The 12,286-nt window shown below is 43.7% G+C and overlaps 1 protein-coding gene across 1 annotated transcript in view; it reads left to right on the plus strand.

Annotated features, from left to right (window-relative positions):
• Positions 1-12,286, plus strand: part of LOC119913596 (LYR motif-containing protein 4A) — a 44,829-nt gene that overhangs the window by 8,597 nt on the left and 23,946 nt on the right. The window contains exon 2 of the mRNA XM_038732928.1: positions 4,259-4,379. Within this exon, the coding sequence (XP_038588856.1) occupies positions 4,259-4,379 (121 nt within the window). The remainder of the gene's footprint in view (positions 1-4,258; positions 4,380-12,286) is intronic.

A 12,286-nucleotide genomic window follows, 5' to 3' on the forward strand; every position in this document is an offset into this window, starting at 1 on the left:
CAGATTTTTAGTCCCTAGTTTGGGTCAAACTTTTTTAAAACACAGAAGCCTACATTTCCCATAATGCATCTCAATTGTTTTGCATGTATAGACTGTAGAAAAGAAGTGGGCGGAGTCACCGTGATGTCACTGTGATTGTGGACTATTGATGGTGCTGAAGCCTCGAGTTTTTGGCATTTTGGCCGTCGCCACCTTGTTCTTTTGGAACCACACGTGACCATATGAGGAGGAGACGGTGGCGCTAGCTAGCTTGGTTAGCAAGGTTAACTGTGATATTAGCTGGGATGCTAATTTTGGCTAGCGACAAACGGGCTCAAAACAAAATGTACATACCGGAAAAAATTGACAGCCGACTCCTGATAAGCTTTTTCAGCGGCGCTGGTTAAATGTACACGAACGCCATGATAGCCCCGCCCTAAAGCCTCCCCTGCTTCCTGGTCTCTGTTCCTCTAAATGGGACCATAATGTACTAAATGAACATCATGCTGTGTTGAAAAAGACTTGAAACTAGCGACTGAGACCAGAAACTCATCAGGAAAGTGTTTACTGAGGGAATAAATCAGCTGACAAGTAGAAACATTTTCTCACAGACTTCTATACAATCACACTTCTTTCTGCAGCCGCTGGAGTCGCCCCCTGCTGGCTGCCGGAGAGGACGCAGGTTTAAGGTGCTTCCACATGGCTTCACTTTGCAGACCTGGAGGTTCCTTACTTGGTTTCATTAGACCCTCCCTGCCCAGTACAAGTTCGTCCAACTCCACACCCTCAGTTTGTACCGCAGACAGTCTGTCTTTAATTTGTGGTCGCCAAGCGAAGATAAACTACCTAAAAGGTGACACTATAAAGTCTTAGTGTTTATTAATAACTCCTCCTGTGGACACCTGTAAGAGGAGGCGGCAAAAAACACATAATAATGACAGTACAGTACAAAAACGGTTGTTTTAATATGAAATGTTGCTTGATAGTAGTAGTTATAATTAAATGCTGAACATTAATAATCACTTAAAGTGTTTTATAAAAACAGACGTTCATTTCCACACATGTCCTCACGTGACTGTGTGTTTTTAAAAACATTAATAAATGACCTTTTGTGAAACCTCGAGTCATTCTGTTGCTCTCCCTCCATCATGCGTGACTTCCTGTCCGGAGGAGACATTAAGCTGCTGGACAGGCGGCTGGCGGTCACCTCCTTCCTGCCTGTTGATCATTTTCAGCTCCGTCTAATCTCTTTGTTGTTCTTTTGTTTCGCTCGTTAGTGGCCGCGGCTCGTTAGGCTGAGGGGTTTGTGTGACTCGGCCCTGCTGAGCTTCAGACCGAAAGGACGACAAGATGGACGATTGTCTCCAGCTGCTCACATGTCGTCCTCCTTCGTTTCCCTCGGTGTCGAGCAGTTTTCCTGCCTTCTGTCCTTCTGTACCTCCTTTCCTCGTGTCCTTCGTTTCTTTAATCGGGCCTTTCCATCTCTGATGACCTGTCCTTCCTTGTTTACACCCTCCTTTATGTTCTTCATCACTCCTGTCCTCCTCCCTTTCTTCCTTGTTTACTTACATTTCCTTCCTCTCACCTTCTGTCCTATCCTTCTTCCTTCCCGCTCTCCACTAGTCCTTCGTTGTTTCACATCTTTCTTATTTCCCCTTTTTCTCCTCCCTCTTTCTTTCACAGCTTCCTTCCATCCATGACTTTGCTTTTTCATGCCTCCTGTCCATCCTTGTTTACTACCTTGTGTTCTTCCTTCCTTGCATCCTTTACTTCTGCCCGTTAACTTTACTTCCTCGTCTTTAATCCTTTACTCCCCTAACTTTTCACTTATCACTCCTCTTATTTTATGTATTTATTCTTTTTTCTTCTTTAGAACTTCCTTCCTCAGTTTCATCCTTCCTTCCTTTTGTCTACTCCTTTTATCCTTGTCACTTATTTCCTCCTCCCTTTCAATCCTTCACCCTCGTAGCTCGCTCTCCCCTTGTCCTCGCCACTCGTCCGTCATGTCCTCGTAGCGCTCCTGGTGTTTAACCACGGCATGTAAATCAGATCCATCACACTTTTATTGTTTCCGTCTTAAATCCTAAATGAGCTGGAGACACCACGGAGGAAGATGAATGGCTCTGCCGGGCAGCGCTGTAACTTCCCAAGGTCGATGTTGTAGTTTCCCCACATCGGACGAGCTGCCAGCTGTAATGACGCCCGAGTCCATCCAGACAAAAAGAGCCGAAAATTAAACCAATGATCATTTTCACTTCAGCGGCTCCTGCCAGGAAATACTTCAGTGTTTCCAATTTGTCTGCTTTGATTTACTTCCTCATCTGTAGTTTATTATTCTGGACTTCGCGGTCATCGCCGTGAAACTGAAAACAGCGAGGATCCGGTGCTGTGAGTGTTGGAGGTTACCGAGGTCGGCTTTGACAGATTTCCAACACTCACGTTTAGATCTGACAGCAGCTGAACATTACAATAACAATTTAACCACGAGGGAATCCGTCAGGTGTTCAGAGCTCGAGTCTGCAGACGTCCGTGGAAGTTTCCTGGAAATGATCTGGCCCTGTAGCTTCTGCGTCACCGAGCCTCAGGAACCACGTGTTGTTTCTCCCTTCTCTACTTTTTTTAGTACCAGCTGTTTCTGTGTTATACTGTTTTCTAGTGCTCGACCGATGCAGATTCCTGCAGAGTACGATCGTATCTGCAGCCAGTAACGTGTTGGTTTAGATGGAAGTTTTATTAGTCAGTGACATAGAAACAAAAATTGGGTTCTGCTGTAGATTTCACAACGTGCAGACTTGCGGACTTGTTTTTTTTTCTCTGCACGTGCTCACAATAAAGCGTGTGTGTGCGCGTCCCGGCGTTTGATCCTATGGACGCTTATTTTCATTTCCAATCGCACGTTGACTGGCGGCTTTTCTCAGAGGTGTGTCGAGCAAGTCAGAGACCCTTTCCAATGTCCTTCAGAACCTTTAAAGTAAAAGCTCTCGATAAATGCAACATTGCTGCAAAAAACATTCTTGTGCTTTTCTTTTGTAGGCACAATCCCTTAAGAGGAAGTGATTATGTGAGTAGCTGTCATGACTGAGATCTATTTCAGCACCAGCCGCTATCAGTTCATTTTTTATTTTTTACTACTATGAAAGCAGATATTATTGCTGGCGGGCCGCCTATTACCACCCACTGCTCTACAGTATAACTATTAGGGCTGGGCAACAAAACAATAATGATAATTATCGCTATATAATTTACCTCCAATATAAGAATAAATATTTGGTTGGGTTGAATTCATTAGAATCACGAACAGATTAGCACTTAACGTATTAAAATATTATTTTTTTGGAGGAAAAGGGGCTAAAAAGGATTTACTAGTCCATATTTGTTGAAAAGATTTTTATCATAATAGTTTTGAATGTTCTGCCTCAGATGAAGCGATCTGCTGTTTGGCCTCATGTGTTTGTGACGTTCTGACCATAAAGAAAAGTTAAACCACACGATTAACCATCTGGTTTCTTCAGTTTTCACTCAGAATCAGCCTTTAAACTTGAGAGAAGTAACGAGTAAGTAAGTAAATAAGCTTTTCTGTTGTTATAGATGTTGTCGTATAAACTAGAGACGGATTCGAGGAGCTTCAGTGTTTCTGTTGAAAGAACATTTTACTGTTGAGCTCAGAGAAAAGACAAAGCTGCTGTACAAAGATCCCGCGCGTCATTAAAGTAGTCTGAATATCCAACATGTTCTCACTCCAGGGCTTCAACATCTGTATTTGATGCACAAGGTCCGTGTGAAACGCCCTCTGAGGATGTGGTTAACGTTTAGGGACCAGAACTACTTGCCGACTCCGGGTTAATCCGATGATGGGTGTGTGGTGGAAATGTGTTGAGAAACCGGTCCGGTCCAGCTGGTTCGGACCGTTGGGGTCCAGTCTGCAGACTCGTTTGTGACCTGTTGCAGTCTGAACGTGTATCCTCCCCAGTTGGTTTTTATGTTGTTGTTTTTTTTACGCCGCTACCTTGAGGTTTGTTTTGATCTCATCTGCACTAATTTATCTGTTTTTCTCTTATTTTCTTAGCGTCCCTCCAGATGTTGTTGAGGTTTCTGTGGTTTAACTTTGTGTTTGGTTTGTTGTTGTTTGTCTTTATAAAGCCCTCGGAGGCCTTTTGTGTCTCGACTGCACATATTTGTTGTTTTTATTATCTTCTGTCTTCGCTATTGTTTTCATTTTTCACCGTGGATGAACTGAATTAAACTAAAGTGTGTGTGTGTGTGTGTGTGTGTTTTGCAGGACCTATGCACTGCGGCGGGTGCGTGATGCCTTCAGGGACAACGGGAAAGTAGAGGATCCAAAAACTATAGCGAGACTGATGGCGGAGGGACAGGAGACACTGGCACTGATCCAGAGACAGGTGAGACACACACACACACACACACTCCCTCAGGTTGACTAGTATGCAGATGAACACCTGTCTGCTGACTGACCACCTGTCGCACGCACACACACACAAACACACGTCCTCGTTAACGTGGCAACTCCGGGTTAATCACCTCACTGTTGGTCACTTTGTTCCCATAATGCATCAGCAGCGTCTCAGCCAATCCCAGCCGAGGGTTCTCAGTCTCCCTGTCTGCCTGTTACTTACTGCCTTTCATCTGCGCGCGCGCGCGCACACACACACACACACACACACACACACACATTCACACACACACTCTGTTGCCCGTCAGAGCTTTTGCTGCATTCATAATTTTACAGATGAATTTCACGTTGTAGAGACTCGCGCTCTACACTTTAATGATGTCATTTCCACGCTGCTGACGACGTCTGCGAGCCGGAGACAGAGGACTGTTACTGTTGAACGCTAAAAGTAGTATAAATAACTTAAAAGTCCAAGTCAGGAGGTGTTTGGGGTGGACGAGTGGGTCGGAAACCAGACGGTCAACCCGGAGGCTGCTGTTCATTTCCTCTGTGAAACAAAAAATCAGTACTGATTGTTTTTAGCTGTGTTACGTAAGTAACGCTTAACTTACGTGTAACTTAAGTCACCGGTTCTCAAACGTCAAGGCCCCCTAAACCCACACAAATTAGACCACAGACAAGATTTGATAAGGTTTTTTTCCCAGGGTCCCCGTCTTTTAGATCTTTTATTACAGAAAGTGAAGGAAACCTCTGACCAATAAAGTCAAACCATCATGGAATTAAAATAAATTAAATTCATAGTTTTCAGTCGCGTGACATGAGCGGTGACCTGTGGGGGGGCAAAACAACAGAGGCTCACACCGCCACTCTCCCGCAGAGACGCCGCAACAGCAGTCAGATTTTATTTGGATCAGCTTCCAACTCAAGAAAAAGAAAGATATGAACACAAACTGCAAGTGTTGGGCAAATCTGATCCGTATAACGTTACAGCGCCAAAAACCTCCGCTCGACTGCGGTAATATTTACGTTCACCTTGTGGGGAATCCCTCGCCTCACACAGCCGGGTTGGCGGGCAGCGGAAAATAACGTCCAAGGGAGCGTTTTCCTTGGACTGTGACGAGACGTGAAAACTATGAATACTATCACTAATGTCTACCTAGGTCCAGGGGCGGTCTGCCTCGAGTGACTCACAGAAGACGGTTTTATTGTCTCAGGGCAGCAGAACAGCAGAGACGGCGCTGTAATGTACAAAAGCATGAAAATAAAAACGGAGCTCTTTAAATAATAAAAGGAAATAAAACTTTGGCTCAGTGCTTCTTCAAGTTGAGGAGTATGAACTTGACCAAATGTCGTCTTAATTTGAAGCACAACCACACGTTGCGTATTTATTGTTGCTAACTTGGACGAGGCTGAAGTCTACGCATCGCCTGTGGACCAACAACGAATTCTCTCCGCCTGCAGACGTGAAATGTGGCTTTAAATGTGTGCAGTTGATGTCTGAGAGGCTGCGGCGTCCGCCGTGTTATCCGCTCTGCATCTCGCCCACACTGACTCACGGATTAAATGCATCAGACGAGGAATATGCACCTCGTTACAACTCTGCTGCGATACTACAGGCTTCTGGGAAAATCCATATCACAGGCATGCTTCATGGGGAAGAGGCTGCTTGTGTTTGCTGCTCTCTGGCTTCAGGTTTCCTCCCCAGCGTACAGATCTATACAGTGAGCTATAGGAGAGGTGGGGGAGGCGGAGGCAGTTTGGTGCGCTGTAAATAAAACATCTTGCATCCAGTGACGCTGAGGAATAAACAAACACTTGAAACAGACACACACACTCACTGAGGGTCTGTCGGTGAAGCAAAAGTAGAGATCAGTGAGGAGCAAGAAACGTCGGTACAGAACAGCCGGACGGTTTAAGGTCATTTAGTATCTCTGGTACGTAGTCGGACAGTTTAATGTCCCGCTCAGCACGAACGCTGTTTGCGTTTGAGATGCTTCTTTATTAAAAATATTTGTCTTATCAGCCTTAAAAATCCAAACCCGACTGGCTCTAGTTTTTTACAGTACGGTGTTACAAGTGATAAAGTCAGAGTGGATCTGAGGCTGTGATAATATTTTATATCAAAAATAACCAGAGGTTTGCAGACATCCATCGGTGGAAAGGGTCTGTTTGTCTTATGAAGTTGCGAATTCCTGAAGGATCATAGTTTGGTTTCAGGTCGAGGCGCTGGCGATCATGGTGTCTTTGTTCAGAGGCTCAGGGCCGTCCCGCTGTCCAGTCGTCAGGCGCTCTCGCCGACCTTCTGAGCGCTTTATGCTGCGGATTCCAACATACCAGAAAGGAAGATACTAGTGAAATCCCATGATTCTCAATACCCAATTCAAGACCGCAGGAAAAAAAACAAAACAATAAATCCCATCATGTACTTAAAGAAAAACTTTACAAAGAACAAAGCTGTGAGAGGACGTCCAGGACAGATGGGAGGTGGTTTGATGTTTGATGCTGTTGACATTAAAATTACTACCATGCAATGTGCATATTTGACTTTTCCTTACAAGCTCTCAGGTGTGAAATGTTTAAGGATGGTCTCTATATTATCTATATTTGCAGTGGTTTCAGGTTTTTGTTGTAAAACATAAGCGGTTATTGATGATTGAAAAGGATTCTATCGTAAAGACGGTCCCTGACTCCTCCTACTGTAACAGGAGCGTTGGACAGACATTCAGTTCTTTGAGCTGTAAAACTGCATCGTCATCTTTGGGGATTTTCAGGTGATCAAGTGTCCTAAATTAGCCCTCTGACAGATCCCCAAACTGTGAGAAACCGAGGCTTTGACACAGAGCTGTCGGAGCCGCTAAAACCATAAAATTTTAAAAATAATCCGATTTCCAAACACGACTTGTTACTGAAGTATCGGTTCTCGTGACGTTCCTTCTTGGACTTGATGCACCGAATGAAAATGGCAAAGAAATAGCACTTTCAGTGCTCGGCCTAATAAGTCAAAAGACGGAATAAATTTGGCCGATCAATTATGTTGTCCGGTTTGCAGACGCTGTTCTGCTGAAGTGTCTCCCAGCACATCTGCTCCATCTGTGGCCGATTTCTTAGAAAAGAACCGCTTTGAGTGTTTTTGTCACTCGTCTGTGAGAAGCTGATTAAGCTAGCCGCACCTACATTTGGAGTGCACATATATTCAGGCCTTTACGGTAAGTGAAAGGGCCCAGAGCGAGCTGACAGGCAGGTTAGAGACTTTATCCTGTCAGTTTATCTCTTTAGTATGAAGAGAAGCTGTGAAGTCTTCATGTTACGCCGGACGACATTATTTATCAAACCGGGTCGGACTGGATGGATTTAGCACGAGGAGGAAACACACGTGACAATGTCCGGTTTTCAAAATAAGGCGTCTGTACAGGATGGAAATAAGATTAACTGGATTATATTCACAGAAAGTATAAAGTAAATTACATGTGTCCATTAAAAGAAAATGGACACATGTAATTTACTTTACCGGCCCCTCTCGGGCCCCGGACCCCCCACCGTAGTCTCTCCACATCCTGAGGAAAAAGCTCATTTTGACTATTTAATTTATGCAGTGGTGAAAAAAAGGCAAAACAAATGGGAAAAAATGTGAATGTACTTGTTTGTCTTTGGCAAATTTTTTGGCTTCAGCTAAGAATTACCCAGAGTTCATAGCATTGAGACGTTAAGCCTGATAGTATGATACTGATAAAGCCTTAGGAGACGTCCTGGCGACTGACGTCAGTGGCTACGGGGTTTAGCTCCCTCGTCAGCGTGTCCGCCTCCCGTACCGGAGGTCGCGTTCTCGTGACCAGTCGCATGTTGTCTTTTTAATCTTCTTCTCAGCTTCGTTTGTTGACTCCATCTTCTCAGCGCTACTGCGGGACCCGCACTATATTTTTTTTAACCGCCCGCAGTTAAAACCGCCTGCTCTCGCGCGATTTGTGTTGGGCCCCGCGGGATCCCAAAGCAGCTCTCTAGACTGGGAGTCGCCTCCTGGTCGATGACCTTTGACCTTTTCTAGTGTTGCTTCCCTCACAGGGGTCTCTATCTCCCCACAAAACACGACTGCTGTGGAAATCAGCTTCTTAGTTCTCATCTGATAAACTGGACCAAACGGACCAGATGTGGATCCCGCGTCACAGCTGCCTTCGTCTTTTATCTCCGTTCTTTGTGCATGAATTTATCTGCCGCGAGTGTGTTTCCATCTCTACGGGCTTAAAAAGTTTATTCTTAAGTGTGTGTTTAAGTGGATATTTCTGTGTGTGTCTTTGTAAGTTAGTTGGGGAGTAAAGATGATGGATTGCAGCTGCAGAGCCGCCTCTGTTTGAAGAGGAGAAACTAAACCACCATGTTCTGTTTAATGAGAGAGTCTGTGAGTGAGTGAGTGTTTTGTTTAAGTGAGTTTAAGAGAGTTTAAGACAGGGTTGCAATGGGAGAATGAGGGGAAAGAATTATTAAAAGAAGGGGGAAGAGAACGTAATAATGTCAGTGACGGAGTGAAAGAGGAGGAGCAGGAAACAAAGAGCTGGATTTTTGTCCGATGGATAGATGCGACTGCTCTCGGCGTGTTTACGGAGCGTGTCCCACTGCAGCTGGGTTTACTCTCCGCACACACTCACACACAGGAGTGTGTGTGTGTGTGTGTGTGTGTGTGTTGGTGGCGGCCTCTGAAGAGCCATTTCTCAACGATTACTGCTGCTTAATGTCACCGCGGTGTCACACAGCCTTCGGCCGTTTTGGCTCAATTGAGATTAAATGCCACATCGGGCAGTGAGTTATAGCTTCCAGGTCGGGGGTGGGGGGGGGTGGGGGGGCCGGCCCCTGTTATGGCTCTCGGGGGCCGGACAGAATCTCAGTCAGTCCGGCCTCCGAGCTCATTAAACACTGAGGATCTGTGCCGGCGGCTCGCAGCGCGGCGGGATGTACCTGCAGGTCAGTTTGGATGTAAATCCCTTATGTGGGCACTTTTTAAACTGTTTGAAAAACAGAAGTGATTCTTCTGCAGACATTTAAACTCAACTCAGAGTCATAAGTAGCTCATTTCAAATTGCGAGAAAGTCAAGCAGGAGATCAGTGGGAAGAAATGATCAAGTAACAACCTGTTAAGTCACATTTCACGAAACTACAATACATTCATTGTGAATTTTTCCCTTAAATAATTGCACATTTAAATAATTCCATATGTATATTTACATGATAAATTCATTGATATGATTAAATTTTTAATATTATTGACTTGTTGAAATTAACAAACACAACTTAAAACACATTTGATAGGACCGCAGAGGTGTGCACACCGACCCCTAAAGTTACCCATAACACCCTCCTCCGTGATGGTCTGCAAGGAAGCAAAATTTCTGCATAAGCGAGAAAACTGCAGGCTTGAGTTTAGATAATGATCGCAGAGAAATTCCCACGATGCTTCACATGAACAGGAAGTTTTCTTTTTGGTTTTTTTTTACTGGATTTTCCTTGTTCTCCCTAAAATCTCATTTTGACTTGTCGCTTGAAAAGTCCCTTTAGCAAAGAATAACGTAACCGTAAAGTAACTAAATATGTTGTGGAACTATATTGGAATAAAGTTAAATGGATATATCTAATACAGTGTGAATATTTTCAAATAAAAAGATTTAATAAAAATAAAAAACATGAATTGTTTCTTTGTTTATATCTTTCTTTCAGCCATTTTTGACAGCCTAAAAGTTCTCAACAACTCTCCAAACTTTGCACACACATCAGAAATGGCGAAGATTTTCATGTCCTATGGGTCTCGAGTAGGGCTCCATAGCGCCCCCTATAAACTGTTCGACCCAGATGCACGAATGTTTTGTCATGTTATCTCATCCAGATCAAGACGCAGAAAAAATCCTTGCTCTTAATCCAACAGGAAGTCCGCCATTTTGATTTGAATGTGTAATTCAGCCCATTTATTCACTTTTTAAAAGGTCCGTACTTTAACCAACTCCTCCTAGAGAACTTCAAGTTTTCACTGCGCGGTTTAAAGCTATTGACGTCTTTGTCCAAGGGCGGGACCGCGGCGTGGCGCCTTAAACGCATCTACATGCCAATAGGGCTGGGCGATGTGGGCAGAAATGTTATCACGGTAAAAACATTTCACATCATTCGATATCGATAATTATCACGATAAATATGAAATTATCTAAGTTTAAAGGCTGATTTTTGCTCCTGATTGAGAATTGAAGAAACCAGATGGTTAATTATGTGGTTAAACTTTTCTTTGTGGTCAGAATGGGACAAACACTTGATGCCAAACAGCAGATCACTTCACAAGTCTGAGCTCAAACAATCAAAAACTGTGATGATAAAAATCTGTCACCAAATATGATCAGTAAATCTTTTTTCAGGCCCACTTTCCTCAACAAAATAATTTTTTTAATAGACAAATTAAGTGCTAATCTGTTCGTGATTCAAATTAAATTCGAATTAAACCAAATATTTATTGACGATATATTGAACATTAATTATATTGTTGTTGGGGAAAATTATATTGCGATAATTATCATTATTGTTTTATTGCCCAGCCCTAGATGTCATAGCGCCACCTACTGGCATCAGGAAGTAAGCTCTGCGTGACAATCATCATTTGATATACACGACCTTTTCACAGCGTGGTCCACACTTCATGTACTGGTACACGACATATATTTAGCAGGTGTTCTCCAGCGCCACATAGGGGACACAGGAAGTGGTGTTTAACTTCTTCGTGAGGGGTCCAAACTACGTGATAATTCAGCGCTGCGTCTCCAAACCTCCAGCCGATACGACGCGGCGAGGGCCCGTCCAACTCTCTCAAACCCCCTCGATATTTAAATGTTGTTTTGTTTGTATACAAAGACAATAAAATGCTGAGTTTCTGCTCTAATTGTTGCATTTTGTCCATGAACTCTGGGGGGGAAACAGTTTAGTTTTCGTATAAACCGGTGAAGAAGCAGGCAGCGGAGACACCGTCTTCAGATGGGAAAGCACTTACGCCGAGCTCATGTTTAGAGTTTATTCAGACTTGTGTTAAAGAGAAACGAGGAGATCTCTGCTCTTCTTTTAATACACAGAAAATTAAATCCCAGAGTGCTGCAATATCTCTGCAGACCTTCAAATGAGAACGCACGCTTCGTCCTGCGCACGTGTTTGTTGCAGTTTTACTGCTTTTGTGAATCATTTGATTTGGGTTCTTAAAAGAACATTTCCTCGGACGAATAAATAAAGTAAAAATAAGGTTTTATGGTAAACAGCTTGAGCTTTACACACTTCAAACGCACAGATATTTGTTATTACTGCATCTCGATCTGCATCTCGTCTGTAAACCTCATTACCTGAATCACCTGTAGCTTTAGCCAGAGGAAACATGAATAAATGTCTTTGCTCTCAGGATATTGTCTGACGCTTGTTGTTTTTGTTGTTACTCTTGTTTTAGCTGTATAGGAATGAGCTGTAATGATTAGTTGTTGTTTTTCCTTGGTGAAAAATGTTTCCTGCGGTCAGTCGGACACATAATCACTGAAACTGGATTATTCCTGCGGCTGAGTTTCACAACAGTGAAACAGCTCTCTTTGTCTGCGGTAATGAAGGTGTGTTTGCATGTTGACATTCGCAGTGTGTGTGTGTGGAAGGTTATTATGAACTTTCCTCTTCTCTGCAGGAGGGTAAACACACAGGTTGTTTTGTTCAGGTAATAGCAGCATGACTCTGATGGATCCTGTGTAGATATTTTATTATTTTTTTTTTGTCAGTATCGATCAAGCAGGAACCTCCAGGTCTAAAAACTGAAGCCAGTGCTGAATCACCTCAAACCTGCGTCCTCTCCGGCAGCCAGCAGGGGGCGACTCCAGCGGCTGCAGAAAGAAGTGTGATTGTATA

This window comes from Micropterus salmoides, unplaced genomic scaffold (assembly GCF_014851395.1).
Source record: "Micropterus salmoides isolate LMB-PRFRI ecotype aquatic unplaced genomic scaffold, ASM1485139v1 Ms_hic_scaffold_1, whole genome shotgun sequence".
In the NCBI taxonomy this organism is placed as follows: Eukaryota; Metazoa; Chordata; class Actinopteri; order Centrarchiformes; family Centrarchidae; genus Micropterus; species Micropterus salmoides.